This window comes from Hyla sarda, chromosome 4 (genome assembly GCF_029499605.1).
Source record: "Hyla sarda isolate aHylSar1 chromosome 4, aHylSar1.hap1, whole genome shotgun sequence".
NCBI lineage: Eukaryota > Metazoa > Chordata > Amphibia > Anura > Hylidae > Hyla > Hyla sarda.
In genome coordinates this window covers 396,833,878-396,857,811 of record NC_079192.1, presented here as the reverse complement: position 1 = coordinate 396,857,811, position 23,934 = coordinate 396,833,878, and the positions used below count along the sequence as shown (strand labels likewise).

The 23,934-nt window shown below is 40.7% G+C and overlaps 1 protein-coding gene, 1 long non-coding RNA gene and 1 other non-coding gene across 4 annotated transcripts in view; 2 read left to right on the top strand and 1 right to left on the bottom strand.

The window, feature by feature from the left end:
• LOC130267443 (uncharacterized) overlaps positions 1-23,934 on the top strand; it is a 116,784-nt gene that overhangs the window by 52,842 nt on the left and 40,008 nt on the right. The window lies entirely within an intron of this gene.
• On the top strand, positions 1,290-1,480 carry LOC130267940 (U2 spliceosomal RNA). Its single transcript, XR_008843344.1, has one exon. It is a non-coding gene; the product is annotated as a U2 spliceosomal RNA (small nuclear RNA).
• Positions 7,633-23,934, bottom strand: part of LOC130267442 (tetraspanin-11-like) — an 81,922-nt gene continuing 65,620 nt past the window's right edge. For both annotated transcript variants that reach the window (XM_056517273.1, XM_056517272.1), the window contains 4 exons: positions 23,021-23,125; positions 18,413-18,574; positions 15,400-15,486; positions 7,633-7,935 (listed from right to left, as the gene is read on the bottom strand). In XM_056517273.1, coding sequence (XP_056373248.1) covers positions 7,858-7,935; positions 15,400-15,486; positions 18,413-18,574; positions 23,021-23,125 — 432 coding nt within the window. In that variant the 3' untranslated portion in view covers positions 7,633-7,857. The remainder of the gene's footprint in view (positions 7,936-15,399; positions 15,487-18,412; positions 18,575-23,020; positions 23,126-23,934) is intronic.

The window sequence follows — 23,934 nt, the reverse complement described above, 5'->3', positions numbered from 1 at the left end:
CGCGGTGATCCGATCATCCAGCACAGCAGATGGAGGTCCCCTCACCTGCCTCCGCTGCCTTCCCGGCGTCTTCTGCTCTGATCTGCCTTCCCGCAGACCAGAGCAGAAGATGACCGATAGCACTGAACAGTAATAGCAATCTAATGATTGCTATAAATAGTCCCCTATGGGGACTAATAAAGTGTAAAAATAAAAGTAAAAAAAGTAAAAAAAATCAGTAAAAAAAATGTGAAAACCCCCCCTCCCCCAATAAACACGTAAATTGTCCCATTTTCCCTATTTCACCCCAAAAAGTGTTAAAAATATATTTTATATACATATTTGGTATCGTCGCGTGCGTAAATATCTAAACTATTAAAATAAAATGTTAATGATACCGTACGGTGAACGGCGTGAACGGAAAAAAATCCAAAGTCCAAAATAGCTGCTTTTTTATAACATTTTATTCAAAAAATAATTAATAAAAAATGGATTAAAATTTTTATATAAGCAAATATGGTATCAATAAAAAGTACAGATCACGGCACAAATAATTAGCCCTCATACCGCCGCTTATACGTAAAAATGAAAAAGTTATAGGTCTTCAAAATAGGGGGATTAAACGTACTAATTTGGTTAAAAAGTTTGCGATCTTTTTTAAGCGCAACAGTAATAGAAAAGTACATTATCATGGGTATCATTTTAATCGTATTGACCCAAAGAATAAAGAACACATGTCCTTTTTACCGTAAATTTTACGGCGTGAAAACGAAACCTTCCAAAATTAGCAAAATTGCGGTTTTCTTTTTAATTTCCCCACACAAATAGTATTTTTTGGTTACGCGATATATTTTATGGTAAAGTGAGTGATGGCATTACAACGGACAACTGTTGGCGCAAAAAACAAGCCCTCATACTAGTCTGTGGATGAAAATATAAAAGAGTTATGATTTTTTGAAGGCGAGGAGGAAAAAAACTAAACTTAAAAATAAAATAGTCTGAGTCCTTAAGGCCCAAATGGGCTGAGTCCTTAAGGGGTTAAGTGTACCCTTCATTTTTTTGTGCAGTGTATTTATCAGGATTTGCCGAAATTTTTTTTTCACAGAAAGTGTTACTATATTTCTGCAACGATTCAGGAGGACACTGAGGGCCTCTTGTGGCTCAACTGCGCATTGCAACTTCTGAAAAACAAATATCCAAAAATAAAAAAATAAATTGCCTCAAGCTAAAAGTTTAGCAGCCCCTTATCCTAAGGAGACATGAAGAGAAGCAGCTGGCTAAATAAATAAACATCCAACCATAGATAGGAAATATTGTTCTTGGCCTTTTGGCTAAGATCAAGTGTAGTATTTGTTCTTATCAGTTACATACCGGTGGAGAAGCCCCACCGGTGTGTGGCTGGTGGAGATGGGTGCTGCATGGAGGGGGCAGGTCCTGATGTGACCTGTTTCCTCCGGGTCTCGCCATGAGGTTGGGAGGTGTAGAGCCGAGGTAATTCTGTGCCTCGGTGAGTGGTGACCCCGAGGTGCCAAAACTCACTAGGTATTATAACTCACTGAGTGAAAGCACTGCACCATTACTCTTCACCTCACCCTTGGTATCCCGGCCTTCTGGCTTGGATTGGGGAAATTTTTATAGATCTGGCCGGATGACCGGGCAGTATATCTGCACTTGTCCACTTATCTATTATTTTTTTGTTTGTCACTGTGCCACATTTGTCTTAATTTGTACACAGGATTGTCAGGGTGTCCCTCCTGGCGGTCTAGGGGAGGTGTGTGTGGCCATTAGGTTCCTCACCTCCCAGCAACCCCTGGGCATCTTGGCTTTGGTCAAGATGCCATCAGTATACGGATCCTTGGCTGATACCTTGGCTAACGCCTAGGTTGAAGCCAGGAGCATTTTCGGACCTTTAGTAGCTTCGGCGAAAAGGGACATCGAACCTGGATCCTTGCAGGTGCCTTTTGGCCCGGAGGTGAAGGGTAGGTTTGTTGGGAGGGCTTTCTCCTGTTGGAGAAGGGCTTAGCGATAGACCGCATCCTTTGTGCACGTTTTTTTATTGTAACATGTTTGCACTTTTTCTTGCACTTTGGGTGATAGAGAGCACTTGCCTCGGCTCTTAAAAAAAAAAAATAGATAGGAAATATGTTACCAAGGCAACTGCATATTAGTTTTCCTTCACTATAAAAATGAAAACTGTGATTTTTAACCTGTCCTACCTACTGTTTGGTTTATGTATCTTTATATTGTTTCATCCTGCCTAGGTAGGTACTTAGAAATGTGCTCATACCCCCAGAGACTTACCTTTGGCTATTAAGTTGCTCTTGGTGGGAGGAGCCAGCTCTGGGTGTTATTAGTGACAGAATCCCCTCCCTAGAGGGGATTCCTTCAAAGAGTGTTGAAATAAATGGCATATGGTAGATGGGGGACCCTGTCACAAATTTTGCATTGGGGCCAAGGAACTACCAGCTATGCCTCTGCCCAGACCTGTGTGTCTTGGGCACCATAATGGGGCCCATTTTGCTGTAAAGGCTCGTTTTCATATACATACACACCTAGGTACATGCAGTGACATTAAGAAAACCCTTATTAAAGGTTAGATAAATATGTGTGTAGATATGTGTTGGCAGACTCAATTTTGATTGCTTTCCCCAATAGGTCATTAAATTGGCTGAATATGTCACGTTTTTGTTGTAGATGATCTTTTTCTGAAAAAAAAAAATATAGATTTTGTCCAGTTTCTTGTGTCGCAGCAGCTGCTAGTCATAATTCTTAAAGAGTCCCTGTCACCAAACGACATTTTTTATATATTGTTCCTTATGTAATTTTAAGACACTTTCCTATTTATTTGCTGTTAAAATTCTCAACCTTTATATGTTTTTACTGTGATAAAAAAAAAAAAAAAATAATAAAACGCCACTAGGTGGCTCTGTTCTGTTCCCTGCCGCAAGTCAAACCGTTAGTTTGGTCTCCTCCCTACCTGGCAGGAGACTGAACTCAGAAAGTGCGTGCAGGGCATGGGGAGGCACAGCTCTCGCAGGCTTCAGTGACGTTGCGCCTGCTGGGGAACGCCCACTTTCTCCTGCTGGGAGCTCACACAATGTGAGCAAGGGGAAAGGTATGATACAGAGTTTTTTAAAACTCGGAAATTTATTTTAAGAGCACGAGGGGTGTTAGGAGTAGTTAGGGCATATAATCTGAGTTAGTTGAGAAAATATAGATTGATGACAGGTACTCTTTAAAGTGAACACTAAGCTTCCTGATCTTATAGTGGCACCTGATTTCACAACCACTTTAAGTTTTTCAGCAATGGCTGATGTGGTACCCGGGAGGGTAATGGTGTCTGGGGTGTTGCGGTGATAGTGTAGGGTATATTGGTATTAACCCTCAATTGTCATGACCCCAGGGTGCGGTTTCCTCAATGTAATACTCCTACCGCCAACCGTCCCACAAACAGCAAGGCGAAATAACGGAATGCCCACAGCAGATTTTATGAAGGAAACTTGAAGTAACTTTACTGTATATTTTATGCAACGGCATGGAACATAACAGTCTTTGCAAGAGAGAGAGAGAACCATGGTACAGTTTCCTCACAGGTTTGCTAGGACTCTGGGATCAATGAGCTTTGGTGATAGCCACTGTGCTACTATTTTTACAAGAACTGGATTTGTAGTAGATTGGATTTCAGTAGATTGAGCTTGGATAACTCACGGTTTTGTGGCTGCTAGGTATTAGGCTACAGGCTGACGATATGAGATGTGCTTTCTTTAAGTGCCAGGAACAAGAGAGTGCAAAGTAGGGATCAACCGATTATCGGTTTGGCCGATATGATCGGCCGATATTCACGATTTTGGACATTATTGGTATCGGCAATTACCTTGCTGATGATCCGTAATGCCCCTCCCCCTTACCGCCCCCCACTGCACCGCACCATTCCCCCCCCCACCGCAGCGCACTGCAATCCCCACCGCCAGTGCGCACAGTGACAGCCAGAAGTAGCACGGACCCCGGGCTCAGGAACAGGTAATTATAAAACCGGGAATGGGGGAGGCAATGGGGCAGCGGCGGCGGCGGTCTCTGGCCAGGGTGGTGCGGTGGTGGGGGGTGTGGTGCGGTGGTAGGGGGTGGCGGTGCCGGTGGTAGGACTCAGGACAGGCAGGGGGAGAGAAACGGGTGACGGCGTCGGTCTCTGGCACAGCAAAAGCCGCTGCAGATCATTGATTTAAAGCAGGCGCAGCCCCTTATATGTTAAGAGGGCTGGACAAAGCTCATTGGTCAGCAGAACCTGTCAGTCCTGACCCAGTGAACTCTGAATATCACATGACCCAAAGGTCCTTAAACCATAACACAATTTAATTAAAGGCACGTGACCTCTAAGGTCCTATACAGAGGTATTCCTATATAACATATTAAATATATATATATTTATACATTAAATACCATTTATATGAGGCGACTAGGGGTTAGCCCTACAGGAGAGCCCTATCGACATGGAGGGACTCTGGCTGAGGGTACTTTAGACAAAGGGACAGGACCAGGTCCTGTACCGGGACACCACAAACCCCCTTACTTAAAACAAGTCATCCTCGACGTAGGTCCACAAAGACAGAGGGACGAAATTACCATAAGGCCAGACACAGTTCTGGGCATAAATTTAAATGTCCTTGATCAGGCTGTAGATAAATAACAAGATAGAGTCCTTGTACGTAGTGAAATGTCCATACAAGAGAATTTAGTGGCAGCAGCCCCTTATATATTAAGAAGGCTGGACAAAGCTCATTGGTCAGCAGAACCTGTCAGTCCTGACCCAGTGAACTCTGGGTATCACATGACCCAAAGGTCATTAAACCTTAATACAATTTAATTAAAGGCACGTGACCTCTAAGGTCCTATACAGAGGTAGTCATATATAGCATATTAAATATAAATATATATATATATATATATATATATATATATATATTTATATATATATTTATACATTACATACCATTTATACGAGGCGACTAGGGGTTAGTCTTACAGGAGAGCCCCATTGATATGGAGGGGCTCTGGCTGAGGGGACTTTAGACAAAGGGACAGGACCAGGTCCTGTACTGGGACACCATACTGATGGTACTTATGATGAGTAACATCCATGATGTCATTTCCTGAGGAGCGGAGCAGGAGGATCGCAAGATAGTGCCAGCCTGGATCCTGGCATGGACCCAGGAGCGGGCACTGGGACAGTAACTAAACTATTTCCAGCATCAGCTTCAATGGTCCACTTCTCCTCCAGGCAACCATACCAGTAGGTCCTGACCCCAGACTGGAGGTATGTCTGTTGGGGTCAGGACCTACTGGAGGCGGTATGTCTGTTGAGGCTGCCTACCTACTACTATATATGGAGGCATATAGTGGAGGGGTCTTATAATTACATATAGGGGCAGTATGGGGGCCTACAACTATATATAAGGCAGTTTAGATGCCTACAACTACATATGGGAGCAGTAAAGGGGCCTACAACTATATACAGTATGAGAGCAGTATAGGGGCCTACAACTATATATGGGAGCAGTAAAGGGGCCTACAACTATATATGGGAGCAGTACAGGGGCCTACAACTATATACAGTAAGAGAGCAGTATAGGGGTCTACAACTATATATATGGGAGAAGTAAAGGGGCCTACAACTATATATGGGAGCAGTACAGGGGCCTACAACTATATACAGTAAGAGAGCAGTATAGGGGTCTACAACTATATATATGGGAGCAGTAAAGGGGCCTACAACTATATATGGGAGCAGTACAGGGGCCTACAACTATATACAGTAAGAGAGCAGTATAGGGGCCTACAACTATATATGGGAGCAGTAAAGGGGCCTACAACTATATATGGGATCAGTACAGGGGCCTCCAACTACATATGGGAGCAGTAAAGGGGCCTACAACTATATACAGTATGAAAGCAGTATAGGGGCCTACAACTATATACAGTATGAGAGCAGTATAGGGGCCTACAACTATATACAGTAAGAGAGCAGTATAGGGGCCTACAACTATATATGGGATCAGTATAGGGACATACAACTATATATGGGAGCAGTATAGGGGTCTACAACTATATATGGGAGCAGTATATGGGCCTACAACTATATATGGGGGCAGTATAGGGGCCTACAACAACATATGTAGGCAGTAGAGGAGCCTACAATTATATATGGGGGCAGTATAGGGGCCTACAACTATATATGGGGCAGTATATGGGCCTACAACTATATATGGGGCAGTACAGGGGCCTACAATTATATGAGGGCAGTATAGGGGCCTACAACTATATATGGGGCAGTATATGGGCCTACAACTATATAGTTACATAGTTAAATAGTTAGTACGGTCGAAAAAAGACATATGTCCATCAAGTTCAACCAATATATGGGGCAGTACAGGGGCCTACAACTATATACAGTATGAGAGCAGTATAGGGGCCTAGAACTATATATGAGAGCAGTATAGGGTCTACAACTATAAATGGGGCAGTATAGGGGCCTATATCTACTGTATATATGGGGACAGTATAACCCCCGTTCCGGTTTTGTATCCCAATGTCCTGTTTTGTCTCAAGGAAATATGGTCAACCTACCACTGAATGACTTTATACTTTGCCGTTCAGGAGCTAGGACAGCTGAGTGAGATCCGTAATGGTGGCCTTATTAATGTTATCCAACTGTCCCATAAAACTACTATGGGGTCGGGTCATTGCCCGACGATCACATAGGGGGGAGATTTATCAAAACGTGTCCAGAGGAAAAGTTGACCAGTTGCCCATAGCAACCAATCAGATCGCTCATTTCATTTTTAAAAAGGCCTTTGAAAAATGAAAGAAGCGAACGGATTGGTTGCTATGGGCAACCGCCCCACTCTTCGTCTACACAGGTTTTGATAAATCTCCCTATATAGTGTGTTGTTCATTTGTCACATATATAGTATTGTGCTCTTTTAGGTTGTGCTCATTTCTTTGCCCTTCCTCCTCAATGGCATCTATACAAAACAGTGGTCTTCAGACTCTGGACCTCCAGTTGTTGCAAAACTACAACTCCCAGCATGCCCAGACAGCCAACGGCTGTCTGGGCTTGCTTGGAGTTGTAGTTTTGCAATTACAAAAAACTGGAAACCCCTTTTAAAGGGGTATTCCAGGAAAAAACTTTTTTTTATTTATCAACTGGCTCCAGAAAGTTAAACAGATGTGTAAATTACTTCTATTAAAAAATCTTAATCCTTTCAGTACTTATGAGCTTCTGAAGTTAAGGTTGTTCTTTTCTGTCTAAGTGCTCTCTGATGACACCTGTCTCGGGAAACGCCCAGTTTAGAAGAGGTTTGCTATGGGGATTTGCTTCTAAACTGGGCGTTTCCCAAGACACATGTCATCAGAGAGCACTAAGACAGAAAAGAACAACCTTAACTTCAGAAGCTCATAAGTACTGAAAGGATTAAGATTTTTTAATAGAAGTAATTAAAAAATCTGTTTAACTTTCTGGAGCCAGTTGATATATATATATATATATATATATATATATATATATATATATATATATATATATATATATATATACATATATATACATATATATATATATATATATATATATATATATATAAAAGTTTTTTCCTGGATAACCCCTTTAAGAGGCTGCGTTATCCCTTACTGGCACACTGTAACAAGCTACCAGAAAGATTTGTAAGGCTGATGAGTTTCTCTGAACAAGAATTGCCTGATGCCATTGTAACAAACACTCAGCTGTGAGAAGCAATTTTTAGTATTTTTTTTTTTTATACTTGTACTGTGCTTATAGGTCACTGTGAGTCCCAAAACTGATATGTGCAGCGGTTCTTTGGTTGCTTATATGGCGTTGTAGGCCTCCTTTTCTTCCTTATAGAGGATATACAGGAAGCAGGCGCTCAGCATCACTCCGGCCAGCTGACAAATAGAAGAAAATATATAACAGTCAATCAACATTGTGATTAAATAATAATAATAAATCATAATATATATAATATTTTTTATATAAATGTAAAATATGATATATATATATATATTTATATATGTAGATATATATATATATATTTATATATATATATATATATATATATATATATATATATTTATATATGTAGATATATATATATATATATATATATATATATATATATATATACATATATCTTATATATAAAAAGAGAAGACCTGACTCACTGACGCCCAGCCTAAACCCTTGGACCTAGAAACCTGAATTTTTGCACAGGTGTTGTTTTTGAGATGTAGACAAGGAATAAGAAAGGATTTTTCGAAATTCCACCCTTAAAGGGTTACTCCGGCACTTAGACATCTTATCCCCTATCCAAAGGATAGGGGATAAGATGCCTGATCGTGGTGGTCCCGCCTCTGGGGACCCCCGTGATCTTGCACGCAGCACCCCAGTTAAAATGAGTCCCCGGAGCATGTTCACTCCGAGTCTGATTACCGGTGACCACGGGGCAGGCGGCGTTTGACGTCACGCCTCCGCCCCTCAATGCACGCCCCCTCCCATAGGCTTGCATTGAGGGGCTGTCAGGCCCCCTCCCATAGGCTTGCATTGAGGGGTGGAGCGTGACGGGGGCGGAGGCGTGACGTCAAACGCCGCCTGTCCCGTGGTCACCGGTAATCAGACCCGGAGCGAACACGCTCCGGGGACTGATTTTAACTGGGGTGCTGCGTGCAAGATCACGGGGGTCCCCAGCGGTGGGACCCCCGCGACCAGGCATCTTATCCCTCTCTGCTTCCAGCTTGTGTGGTGTAAAGAAGGCTCTAATACTACTGTGTGAGACTGGTGTGCGAATTTTCCGCATATGCGAATTTCCGTTTATGTTAATGTTTGTATACGCTAAATTTCGCATATGTGAATTTTCGCATGTACATTTTCGCATATGTTGATTTGTGCATGCGCAAATTTTTGCTTATGTTTATTTTCGCATACGCGAGTTTTTGCTTATGTTGTTTGCATATGTGAATTTTCGCTTAGGTTAATGTTCGCATGTGCGAAATTTCCGCTTATGTTAATGGTTCGCATATGTGAATTTTCGCATATAGTGATTTTTTGCATATGCGAATTTTGTATATGGTGATTTTCGTAAATGCTAATTTTTGCATATGTTGAATTTGCGCATATGCAAAAAATAAGACGCAAATTTTACGAATATGGGATTATGAGAATATTCGCGAATATGTGACGAATATTCGTCCTGTGGCCTATGCCGCTCAACACTACAGTACACATCTCAGTGATCACCCCTCTCTGCTTCCAGCTTGTGTGGTGTAAAGAAGGCTGTTGCGAATTTGCGCTTACGTTAATTTTCGCATTTGCGAATTTTTACTTATCCCACTTTTCGCATATGTTAATTTTCGTATATGCTAATTTTTTTTTTTTCGCACTTGCGAATTTTTGCTTACGTTAATTTTCGTATACGCTCATTTTCGTATGCGCGAATTTGCGTATACGCGAATTATTGCATATGTTAATTTTCGCATTTGCTAATTTTAGCTTACGTAAATTATTGCATATGCTAATGTTCGCATTTGCGAATTTACGCTAATGCTAATTTCGCATATGCTAATTTTCGCACTTGCAAATGTTCGTTTATGTTAATTTTCCTATACGATAATTTTCGTACACGCGAATGTTCGCATACACGAATATTCGCATGTATGAAACTAAAACGCGAATATTCGCATATACGAAACTAAAACGCGAATATTACTAATATGCGAATTTAGCAAATATATGACGAATATTCGTCCATATATTCGCAAAATATCGAGAATTCGAATATGGCCTATGCCGCTCAACACTATTTATTAATAGACTATACAGAATATGGATAAACTTTTATGCCTATTAATCTCACTGTTGCTATTGGTTACCAATATCCTAGGAGGGCTAAACTATATTTGTTGAACTTGAATAAGTTTATATAATTTTTTATTCTATCATTTTTATGTGATTGGTCTCATTATCTTTTATCCATCAGATTTTTATTAGCTTTTTATAACATAAATATTATTATATTGTTCAGTACTTATTTAAGTGAGTGCCGTGGCTTCACAAGGGCCCTGTGGGTCACGGTCCACACATTGCGTCTCTTAACTGAAATAAATCTATTATTATTACTATTAATACATTTTATAAGTGGTCAGAAACTTGTAAATAACTCATGAAAGAATAAAGTTACGTTAACACCAAGCACATCATTGTTTTTCTTGTGAAATTCCTAATACGTTTGATGTGTCACATGACCCTCTTCCTATTGAAAAAACTAAAGTTGGATTCAAAATGGCCGACTTCAAAATGGCCGCCATGGTCACCACCCATCTTGAAAAGTTTCCCCCCTCACATATACTAATGTGCCACAATCAGGAAGTTAATATCAGCACTACTTAACCTGTACTTCAGACTTTGTAATCTATGTCCTGATTTGCCCATGTGGTCTCCTCTATGTGGGAAAGACCACGTGGGACTTCAGGACTAGATTTAATCATCATACATACACGATCCGGAAGGGGCGCACTGACCTTCCGGTGTCTAAACATTTCGTAGAAGCAAAACAAACAGAGAAGGATTTAAAATTCACCTTGGTTGATCACATACCCCCTTTGAAAAGAGGGGGTGACAGGATTAGCGTCCTCAAACGTAGGGAACTAAAATGGATTTTTGAACTCCATACCCTAAAACCGGCCGGTCTAAATGTTGACTTCACAGTGACCCCCCAAATATATAATGCTGGCTGAATGTCCCTATTTGCCCCCATTGAGAATAAGTGAAGTAATCATTATGGGGGAGATTTATCAAAACCTGTCCAGAGGAAAAGTTGCCCAGTTGCCCATAGCAACCAATCAGCTCGCTACTTTCATTTTCAACAAGGCCTCTGCAAAATGAAAGAAGCGATCTGATTGGTTGCTATGGGCAACTGGGCAAGTTTTCCTTTGCACAGGTTTTGATAAATCTCCCCCTATGTTGTTAGTTATTAATGTTTTTTTTTTTTCTCTTTCACGGTGACAGTTGCGCAGGCGGCTAGACTTTTCTTGTTTTTTTATGAGTTGCGAGCTGCATTATTTTATCAATTTAAATTTTTTTGTTTTTAATAGATTCCATTCTATATTTTACTTCCATCTGTGTTCTCTTCTACTATTTTCACCTGATTATTTTATAATTTGTTTATTTTAATTTTGGCCTTTTTTATTCAGTATTTTTTATAACATTTATTTTTTATTCTCTATTTTACTTTTTATTTTTTATTTATTTTGAATTTATATTGAATTTGAGAATATTCGCGAATATAGCACTATATATTCGTAATTACGAATATTCGTTTTTTTGTTTTTTTTTCACAGTACACATCACAGTGATCATCCCTCTCTGCTTCCAGCTTGTGTGGTGTAAAGAAGGCTCTAATACTACTGTGTGATAGTGTTGAGCGGCATAGGCCATATAAGAATTCGCAAATATTCGCGAATATATGGACGAATATACGTCATATTCGCGACTATTCGCATATTCGTAATATTCTCATTTTATTTTAGCATTTGCTAATATTCGCATGTGCAAAAAATTAACGCATGCGAAAATTTGCACACAAAAAATAGCATGAACAAAACTTCGCATATGCGAACATTAGCATGCGCGTATATTCGCATATGCGTAAATTTGCATGCCAGTCTCACACAGTAGTATTAGAGCCTTCTTACACCACATAAGCTGGAAGCAGAGGGATGATCACTGTGATGGGTACTGTGAAAAAAAACAAAAAAAGAATATTCGTAATTACGAATATATAGCGCTATATTCGCGAATATTCGCGAATTCGAATTGCGAATATTCGCGAGCAACACTACTGTGTGAGACTGGCGAATTTTCGCTTATGCTAGTTTTTGTATATGCTAATTTTCGCATATGATAATTTTTCGCACATGCGAATATTAGCAAATGCGAAAATAAAATGAGAATATTACGACTATGCGAATTTTCCGAATATATGACGAATATTCGTCCATATATTCGCGAAATATCGCAAATTCGAATATGGCCTATGCCGCTCAACACTAATAGATATGAGATAGCTAGATAGATAGATATGAGATAGATAGATGATATATAGATAAGAGAGATAGATAGATATGAGATAGATAGATGATATATAGATAAGCGATAGATAGATATAAAATAAATAGATATGAGATAGATAGATAGATATGAGATAGATAGATAGATATGAGATAGGTAGATGATATATAGATAAGAGAGATAGATAGATATGAGAGATAGATAGATAGATAGATATGAGATAGATAGATAGATAGATAGATAGATAGATAGATATGAGATAGATATATGATAGATAGATATAAAATAAATAGATATGAGATAGATAGATAAGATATAGATATGGGATAGATAGATATGAGATAGATAGATAGATATGAGATAGATATGAGATAGATAGATGATAGATAAGAGATAGATAGATAGATATGAGATAGATAGATAGATAGATATGAGATAGATAGATATGAGATAGGTAGATGATATATAGATAAGAGAGATAGATAGATAGATAGATAGATATGAGAGATAGATAGATAGATAGATAGATAGATAGATATGAGATAGATAGATGATATATAGATAAGAGATAGATAGATAGATAGATAGATAGATAGATAGAAGATAGATATAAAATAAATAGATATGAGATAGATAGATATGAGATAAATAGATAGATATGAGATAGATAGATGATAGATAAGAGATAATTAGATAGATAAGAGATAGATGGATAGATATGAGATAGATAGATATGAGATAGATAGATAGATAGATAGATAGATAGATAGATATGAGATAGATAGAAAGATATGAGATCGATAGATGATAGATAGATAAGAGATAGATAAGAGATAGATATGAGATAGATAGATATGAGATAGATAGATATGAGATAGATAGATAAGAGATAATTAGATAGATAAGAGATAGATGGATAGATATGAGATAGATATGAGATAGATATGAAATAGATAGATATGAGATAGATAGATATGAGATAGATATGAGATAGATAGATATGAGATAGATAGATGATAGATAAGAGATAATTAGATAGATAAGAGATAGATGGATAGATATGAGATAGATAGATATGAGATAGATAGATAAGAGATAGATAGATAGATAGATAGATATGAGATAGATAGATAAGAGAGAGATAGATAGATATGACATAGATAGATAGATATCAAATGAAGGCAGCGGCACTCGCAGAATGTGGGTGAATAATGTGTGGCTTTATTCACAAAGCATCAGGTAATAGCGACGTTTCAGCCTTCTCACAAGGCCTTTGTCAAGCCGAGCTAGATAGATAGATAGATACCAGCAGTAAATCCAACAGCACTCACGGGTTCAAGTAAAAAACACAACGGTGTTTATTTAAACCATGTTCAAATGCAACGTTTCAGTGATATCCACCACCTTTTTCAAGCATGGTATACAAATGTGCAAGACAAACCTTTGTCTTGCACATTTGTATACCTTGCTTGAAAAATGTGGTGGATATCACTGAAACGTTGCATTTGAACATGGTTTAAATAAACACCGTTGTGTTTTTTACTTGAACCCGTGAGTGCTGTTGGATTTACTGCTGGAATTTATGGATGTGGTCTGCGACTGGGACCACGTTTTCTTCCTATTGCACCCGGATTACTATCTCAAGATTTACAGTGGTTGTGCTGTCCTCCGCCATTTGGAAATAGATAGATAGATAGATATGAGATAGATAGATGATAGATAAATATGAGATAGATAGATAGAGTTCAACAAAAAGGACCGCACTCCCAGGGGTGTCCACGGGTGCAAGCTGGTCGGGCCCAGGTCAAGAGCCCCCACAAACAGCCAGCAAAGCAAAACAGCAGCACTCCGGTTTAGATGAAAGCGTGTCAGGCTTTATTCATCCGATGCCACGACGTTTCAACCGTCTCTCACGGTCTTTGTCAAGCCTTGACAAAGACCGTGAGAGACGGTTGAAACGTCGTGGCATCTGATGAATAAAGCCTGACACGCTTTCATCTAAACCGGAGTGCTGCTGTTTTGCTTTGCTAGATAGATAGATAGATAGATAGATAGATAGATAGATAGATAGATAGATAGATAGATAGACAGTGTATTTGCAACACTGGATATGGAATAAAATCACCGTTTATTTTTGAAATAATTGTTTTGGTGTGCTGTGGAATCATTGGATTGCTAGATAGATATAAGATAGATATAAAATAAATAGATATGAGATAGATAGATAGATAGATATGAGATAGATATAAGATAGATATAAAATAAATAGATATGAGATAGATAGATAGATAGATATGAGATAGATATGAGAGATAGATAGATAGATATGAGATAGATAGATATGAGATAGATATGAGATAGATAAGAGATCAATAGGATTTCCGTGTAATAAAGGACAGGATAGGTTCTCCAAATATAGAGACACTTTTTGTAGCCACTCTCCAATCTGTACAAGAGGTTAGGATCCTGAATATCCCCCTCCCTCTAATAATTTAGAATTTACTAATAGATTATATGTGAAAATGGGTTTTGGAGGATTGTCAACCTCTCATATATTACAGCGGCATGGTTAATATAGGCATGCTGGGAGTTGTAGTTTTGCAACAGCTGGAGGCACTCTGGTTTGGGAAACACTGTTATAGAGAGAGAAAGAGAGACGGAAGCTTTTGAGGTGATACAGCAGCATACCTAATCCAGTTATAATGTTTAGAATGACTTTGGTTGTAGTATTACAATTTGTCCAGCAGATGGCGATATTGTCATTAGATTCTTCAAAGTCTTAGTTTAATTCAATTTTCATCAAATGCTGATCATTCTTTTATTTAGACTCCATGAAAAGCATCAGGATCAACAAGAAATATCAGATTATTTGTATTGAAAAAGTAAAATGGGTTATCTTACATGAAGAGGAGCCTGGTTGTTATAATAAAAAATTGCCTAATATTTTTCATGGCCTGAGATAGATTGCTAGGCCGGTGTGAGGTGAGATTTCCGAACCCATGCAAAAATCGAATCGCTCCTTTTGTACGTGTCCTATTAGGTAGTGTAGGCTTTGCGCAAAAAACACTTCTAAATTAAATTTGCGCAGATAATAAATACAGCTCCACTGCAAAAAAGTGGGGTACTGTGCACCAAACAGTAGACAACTTTGAAAGATGTTCTACCCAAAATTGTGCCAAAAAAATTTCACAAAAAATGCAATTGCGCAAAATTTGCAGGGACATTTAGAACATTGAAGTGGTGTAAAGCCAATGATAAACGTATCCCAATGAGACTAAGTGTCCTACCTGAAAGCAGGCGATGCCTATAGAAACAGCTCCAATGAGTAGAAGATGCTCTTGTATGAATTCCTCCAGTTTAGTGATACATCCTCCCTGTAATGAGAAGGGGCCACATAAGAAGAGTAGGGGCCGTCCTGGTGCTGACCACTATGTATTTTAACCCCTTTAGGTTTTTCCGTTTTTGCATTTTCGTTTTTTTCATCCTCACCTTCTAAAAAACATAACCCTTTCAATTTTGCACCTACAGACTCCTATGATGGCTTTTTGCGCCACCAATTCAACTTTTTAATGACATCAGTCATTTTACCAAAAACTCTACAACAAAACTTTGGGGGGCTTCCATTTCTACGCAGTGCATTTTTTGGGAAAAATGACACCTTATCTTTATTCTGTAGGTCCATACGGTTAAAATGATACCCTACTTATATAGGTTTGATTTTGTCTTACTTCTGGAAAAACTACATGCACGAAAATTAATAAGTTTAACCCTTTCCCGACCCATGACATACATGCACATCATGGGTCGGCTCCCATTCATAGCGGGTCGGGCCCGGCACCTAGCAATGGCCGGGACCCACGGCTAATAGCACGCGGAACTGATGGGGGTGCCGCGCGCTATTAACCCTTTAGAAGCGGCGTTCAAAGTTGAACGCCTCGTCTAAAGTGAAAGTAAACTAATGCCGGTTAGCTGGAGGGTCCCTATCTTCCTCCTCGCTGTCTGATCGCTGAATGATTGCTGAGATCCAGGCATGAGCAGTCAAGCAGCAGAATCATTGATCACTGGTTTCCTATGAGAAACCAATGATCAATGTAAAAGATCAGTGTGTGCAGTGTTATAGGTCCCTATGGGATAACAATGATCAGTGTGTGCAGTGTTATAGGTCCCTATGAAAAAAAAAGGGAATAAAGATCATTTAACCCCTTCCCTAATAAAAGTTTGAATCACCCCCCTTTTCCCATTTAAAAAAAAAACTGTGTAAATAAAAATAAACATTTGTGGTATCGCCGCGTGCGTAAATGTCCGAATTATAAAAATATATTGTTAATTAAACTGCACGGTCAATGGTGTACGCGCAAAAAAATTCCAAAGTCCAAAATAGCGTATTTTTGGTCACTTTTTAAATCATGAAAAAAATGAATAAAAAGCGATCAAAGAGTCCGATCATTACAAAAATGGCACCACTAAAAACTTCAGGTCACGGCGCAAAAAATGAGCCCCATACCACCCCATACGCGGAAAAACAAAAAAGTTATAGGGGTCAGAAGATGACAATTTTAAACGTAATAATTTTCGTGCATGTAGTTATGATTTTTTCCAGAAATACGACAAAATCAAACCTATATAAGTAGGGTATCATTTTAATCATATGGACCTACAGAATAAAGAGAAGGTGTCATTTTTACCGAAAAATGTACTGTGTAGAAACGGAAGCCCCCAAAATTTACAAAATTGTGTTTTTTCTTCAATTTTGTCGCACAATGATTCTTTTTTCTGTTTCGCTGTAGATTTTGGGGTAAAATGACTGATGTCATTACAAAGTAGAATTGGTGGCGCAAAAAATAAGCCATCATATGGATTTTTAGGTGCAAAATTGAAAGAGTTATGATTTTTTAAAGGTAAGGAGGAAAAAAAGAAAGTGCAAAAACGGAAAACCCCTGGGTCACGAAGGGGTTAAAAATGTCCTCTCCTGACCCCTATAACGTTTTTATTTTTCCGCATACAGAATCTGAATGTGATCTGAAGTTTTTCTCGGTACCATTTTTGTTTTGATCTGACTTTTTGATCACTTTTTATTCATTTTTTTATGGTATAAAATGTGACCAAAAATATGCTATTTTAGACTTTGGAACTTTTGATTGCAGACACTGATCAATGCTATGCCTTAGCATTGCATTGATCAGTGTTATCAGCGCTCCACTGCTCCTGTCTGGAGCAGTGAATCAACGATCGGACAATGAGGAGGCAGGTAGGGACCCTCCTCGTGTAAGTGCGGCTGATCGGGACACCACGGATCGCCGCGTCTAAACTGAAAGTAAAACCTTCCCTGCAGCTCAGTCAGGCTGATCAGGACCACCGCGGTGAAACCGTGGTGTCCCGATCAGCCGCACTTACACGAGGAGGGTCCCTACCTGCCTCCTCACTGTTCGATCGTCGATTCACTGCTCCAGACACCGCATGACCCTGCATTATATCGCGGGAGCTGCCACAGGATGTAAATATACGTCCTGCGTCGTTAAGAAGATAAGAACAATTATGTGTCATGCTGTATTTTCATTTACATTTGACCGCTAAGCGATCACTAAGACCCTATATTTCCCACCCGATATAAAACTTAACGTTTATTGAGCCAAGATTAAAATAACCTCACACATATTGATCCATAATCCATTGATTGGCATGACACTGCATGCTATCTTAATTGAATTGAAAAGATAGATTGTGGCTGCAGTCCACAATCTACAGTGTGAGACAATTAAAATTCTAACACATTGCCCGCCCGCCCGACGTTTCGCCACAGGCTGTGGCTTTATCAAGGGCTAAGAGGCAAATGGCCGTTTGCCTCTTAGCCCTTGATAAAGCCACAGTTTTCAATTCAATTAAGATAGCATGCAGTGTCATGCCAATCAATGGATTATGGATCAATATGTGTGAGGTTATTTTAATCTTGGCTCAATAAACGTTAAGTTTTATATCGGGTGGGAAATATAGGATCTTAGTGATCGCTTAGCGGTCAAATGTAAATAATATTGAATTAACCCTCTACTCATAGGTCCTTTTTGTTGCATGCTGTATTTTCGGCATGCACCCTACACCATAATATGCCACCTAAATGATCTTAGGTCCCACCCCCATTTTCCATACTCAAAAACAAACTATGACACTCCAGCTGTTGCAAAACAAAAACTTCCAGCATGCCCGGACAGCCAACGGCTGTCCGGGCATGCTGGGAGTTTTTGTTTTGCAACAGCTGGTGGACCACAGTTTGGAGACCACTGCTCCACAGCAATGACTACTTACCTCTACCTTGTAGATATTGGAGGGGTGGTCTCGTTCCCCGCAGGTTGGGATCATGGTTTTGCAGCAGCTGTCAGGCACCTTCCTATACCCGCCGGACAGCGCTGTATTGATGTATAGACTGTAGCTCCAGTCTTCATAACTTGTGCTGCCGCAACATCTGAACTGTGTTATACAGAAGGAAAAAAGACAAATCATTAGATGAAAGACTACTACAATAGTTCTGCACATGCCAGGAAACCTGGATCTTCTATTATCTATCTTATATGTTTCTCTTTAGTAAATAAAGAGGTTATGCTGTAAATGAGTTCCGGGTTGGTTGCTGCTATGAGCAGACAGCACAGGATACACAGGCACAGCAGGAGGCTCACTCTAGGGACGGTCAGTAGCGCATCCACAGCGTCAAATATGCTGCAGATGCGCTACGTGTGAACCCTACCCTTAAATGATCAGTGTATATCAATTCATCATCCATTTAAAATGATCTGTTCAATGCCTGAAAGGATCCCAAACACTGATGAGAAACTTGCCTTATCTGACTCCAAACCCTAATTATTGATGGTTTCCTTGTAGTAAAAATTAGATAGATATGTGGTGTCCCGGTACCGTATTGCATCCAGTACCTAGTGTAGAGGTCCCCAAAGTCAGAGTAACTACTTTCAGGTAGGGCTCCTCAGGTGGGACAGCCCCTAGTCGCCTCTCCTTGAGTCTAACTCTAATGTTACTATGTGTCTATATTTAATAATTATATCTATATTTCATAGTAATGTATAGTACTTACCTTGTTCGGCGTCGCAGGACCTTCGGTCTTGTGACCATGCTAGTAACCTCTATGGTATATTGTAGGACCTTAGAGGTCCTGGGGGTCACATGTTTCCCACAAATCTCTGTAATGGTGATTGATATCTGTTTGGACCAATTAGCGTTAGTCCAGCCCCTGCCCATATAAGGGATCTGCGTCCAATTATCTTGGGTTCTTCTCTCGTGGATGCCGGAATAACAGGACGGTGTGCTATGCAACTTTCAAAGACACGCTAGGCCTCAAAACCTCCGGCCTCAGCAGAACCAAAATCGTGAGTTTAAACCTCATTCTTGCTAATGCTAACGTGACTACTGGACCACAACTAATTCCCCTAAATCCAGTGGAACAGCGCAATATACTAGAGACTCTAAATGGTAAAGTCCCAACCATTGTCAATCTCCAAAGGAAGCGGTTGTTATGCTAAAAGACTGTTATGTTAGTAAAGTATACAGAAAATCTTCAGTCAAAGTTAAGACTGTTTACAGAAGCTTTCCGGTTGTGGACAATCCATTATTATTATCTACCTCAAACCTATTATCATCTACCTCCCTATCGTTCCTGGGAAGAGCAGCAGTAGGAAAAGCTTTATTGAGGAGCCCTCACCCTGGCATCACGAATAGCAAGGGTTAACAAGCACCCTTTAATACCCGCACAGCTACACTCCCCATACCCTACACCCACCAGGCTACCACATAGCCATATGAGATAGATAGATATGAGATAGATATGAGATAGATAGATAGATAGATAGGAAATAGATAGATCGATAGATACAAAAACCAAAATGAACAGTGGCACACCAAGTGTCCAAAAGAAAAGGTGATTTATTCAAAAAAAACGTGTTAGGCTTTTTTATTTATTTATTCATTTATTTTTTAATCACCTTTTCTTGGTGTGCCACTGTTCATTTTGGTTTTTGTATCTCAAGGGGGTCCCCAACCTGGACTTGGCTCTGTAGGCACCCGTGCACCTTTTTACTTTGGTGTGCTGCTCTCCTGCTTTTTCTAGATAGATAGATAGATAGATAGATAGATATGAGATAGATAGATAGATAGATAGATATGAGATAGATAGATAGATATGAGATAGATAGATAGATTTGAGATAGATTGATACGAGATAGATATAAGATAGATAGATAAATAAATAGATAGATAGATACTGTAGATAATACTTGAAGAAAGCAGCACTCCAAAGAAAAAAGGTGCCTGGGTGCCTGCTGCTGTGGGGATCCAAGACAATATTCAGAGAGAAAGCGGTGGCACTCCAAAAGATATAGATAGATAAGAGATAGACCTACAGATAGATAGAATGTTAATAGATACGTTATATATAAATATATATGTAAGAGACAATATATAGCTTGAAGTGAGACAGCAATGGATAGATAGATAAATAGATAGATAAATAGATAGATAGATATAAGATAGATATGTGGTATCTCAGCATCAATAGCGGTCCTGTGGCATTGGACTGTCTTGGGCAGCTTGGTAGTGTACAGTGTTGGGCCCACTAAAAGACTTACTGCTGTATTCATTATGATTGTATTCTATTGCAGAGTAATATATATTTTTCTAAATCAATATTATTCTTGTTATATGTGTATATGTTTTTCTATGTTACTGTACTTTTAAATGAGAGCAGTGAACCCCATGTGACCCTGCCTGCCAATGGGAATGCCTAAAGTCTCCCCTGTATAGTGTAGTAGAGGGAGGAGTTTTTTCAGTCTACTAGAGAGCAAGCTAAGCTACAGTGTGGCTCAGGTGTGCTGTATGTCGTGTGCTCTGAGGAGAGGCTTACTTCAAATTTAATCTCTCAACTGGTCATCCTGCAAGGATCACTCGCAAGGAGGAAGTTCATGCCCCTGCGGAAAAGTCTTCAGTACCTTGACAGGACCCTAGCTACCAGGATTCAATCTTCCGTCTTACAAGTCAGTATTAATCTGTTTGGTGAAAGCACCATAAGTTCCAGCAAGGCAACAAGGCTCCCAAGGGGTTACGCTGCACTCTCTCACCTAAAGCCAGCTGTTTGTGAATTACCATCTGCACCTGCTCAGTAAAGACAGTTATCGGTAACCTGATGTCGGTGTGTTCATTTACATCCTGTGTCTGGCCCAGGAGAAGCTGTCCCCAACCATGGACTGTGTATAGGATAACAGTGCCCTGGCGTCACAAAGTGATATGAGATAGATAGATATGAGATAATCACCTGCAATAAAATGTATTACTATACTATACTAAGCGAAAATTAGAAATAATTCTGTTTTAATGAAGAACAAGATCCGAAGGAAAATTAGCAATAGAGAGCAGGATTATGGGTAATTTATGGTAACACCTGTGATCAATCAGGCCTCATTGTATGTCATAATCTATGGCGGACGTATAAGCCTCTCCTGTCACCAGTGTCACCTGCACTAACCTGTCGATAGTGCAGGTGACACTGATGACAACACTACTCACCTTGTCTCGGTCCGTGGTGGGGATCTCCGGTAATCTTCTCCGGTATCTGCGCTCCGGGCACTGGCTTGGGGCATGGGCGGAGCTTAATGACGTCATCGCTACTGGACACGGGACCCAGCAGAGAGCGGCAGCGGTGACGTCACTAAGCTCCGCCCATGCCCCAAGCCGCTGCTGCTTTCTACAGGGTCCCAGGAAGCAGTGGTTATGTCATTAAGCTCCGCCCGTGCCCCAAGCCGGTGCCCGGAGCGAATATACTGGAGAAGATTACAGGAGATCCCCGCCACGGACCGGGACAAGGTAAGTTCCGTTGTCATCAGCATCATCTGCACTATTGGTACCGACAGGTTAGTGAAGGTGACACTGGTGACAGATTTCCTTTAAGCAGTGAATAATGGCTTCATTCATCACAAGCTATGATCACTGACTGCCTCATCTAATGCACTGGTCTCCAACTGTTGCAGAACTACAACTCCCAGAATGCCCACATTAGAGATCCTTGGTTCAAAAACCAAGTAAGATTCAGCTTCTTGTCTCAGCAGAAGCTCAGACTGTTACTTTGTCTGTCCCCCATGCTTTATACTGCAGCCCTGCTTGTTGGGAGTAGTTGCCTCAAGCATGCAAGGTAATCAATGTGTGGTGTCCCGGAGCAGAGTCACCTTTTGTTACTCTGAACACTGTTCGGGTGGGTGAAGCCTCAAAAGTTCCCTGCTCTGTTCTATCTCTTTAAAGGGGTACTCCGCCCCTAGACATCTTATCCCCTATTGAAAGGATAGGGGAAAAGATGTCAGATCACGGGGGTCCCGCCCCTGGGGAAGCCGCAACAGCACCCACCTGTTGCGGCTTCCGGCAGCGCTGGAGGCTCTCATCCTAACGCCTCACGACCACAGTGACGTGAGATCGTGACGTCACAACTCCACCCCCGTGTAATGTCAGTCCCTGCCCCTCAATGCAAGTCTATGGGAGGGGGCGTGGCAGCCGCCACGCCACCTCCCATAGACTTGCATTAAGGGGCGGGGCAGGACATCACACGGGGGCGGAGTCATGACGTCACGATCTCACGTCACCGTGGTCGGGAGCTGGAGCCTTCAGTGTTTCCGGAATCCGCAACAGGTGGGTGCTACAGCCAAGATCCCGGGGGTCCCCAGTGGCGGGACCCCAGCGATCTGACATCTTATCCCCTATTCTTTGGATAGGGGATAAGATGTCTAGGGGCGGAGTATCCCTTTAAGTATATTACAATGCAGATGTATTTTTCTGTGTCTTTTTATAGTGTCTGCATAAACTGAGCCTAATATAAGTGTAAGGGGTTAACATTCTCAATGTTCCTTTGGGAATATTATAAAGACTTACATCCTGCTGTAGGTTATCAACGGCGTAAGTGATGTCCTTCATCCCAGGTTGTCCATAGGTGTGGACGATGGTTTCGTTGAGGCTTTCTTTAAGTTCTTCACTTATCTGTTCATAGAAAGAAAATATGTAGGCAATTGGCTAGTCTCTCTCAATGATGTTGGATGGAGGCTGCATGGAGGGGGCAGGGCTACCAGGGCATTCTGGGGCTGGTGCCGTATCACCAGTTCAACGGCTGTGCCCTGATGAGACCTGCGCCCTCCCGGCCTGCTCTTTGGACTGGGGGAGGGTTTGGAGTCAGGGTACATTCAGTGCAGGGGTCAAGTCCTGGGGGAAAAAAAGTGCAGGAACTATCCCAAGATTTCCGCACAAGGGCTGGTCCTGCAAAACTCCTGCTAATGGGAACAGTGTTCCTGCTGTGGAAAAAGTGCAGGAACTCTGTTTCCAAACATTCCTGCAGGACTTGAGCCCTTTTTTTTTATTTGTTTGGCTTTTTGATCACTATGCCACTTTATACATGTTGCTTTCGTCACTAGGATTCATTAGGGTGCGGTAGCCCTTTTGGGTGTCCTTCCTGCCGGTCTAGGAGAGGTGTGTGGGGCCATTAGGTTTCTCACCTCCCTGAAAACCCCAGCAATTGCTGCATGGACAGGATGTGATTGGTATATGGCTCTGCAGGCGGATACCTGGGCTAACGCCTAGGTGGACATCGGGAGCACTTGTGGTCCCCTAATAGCATCGGTGAAAAGGGACATTGGGGAAGAGGAAAAGTTGACCAGTTGCCCATAGCAACCAATCAGATCACTTTTTTCATATTTAACAAGGCCTCTGCAAAATGAAAGAAGCGATCTGATTGGTTGCTATGGGCAACTGGGCAACTGGGCAACTTTTCCTTTGCACAGGTTTTGATAAATCTC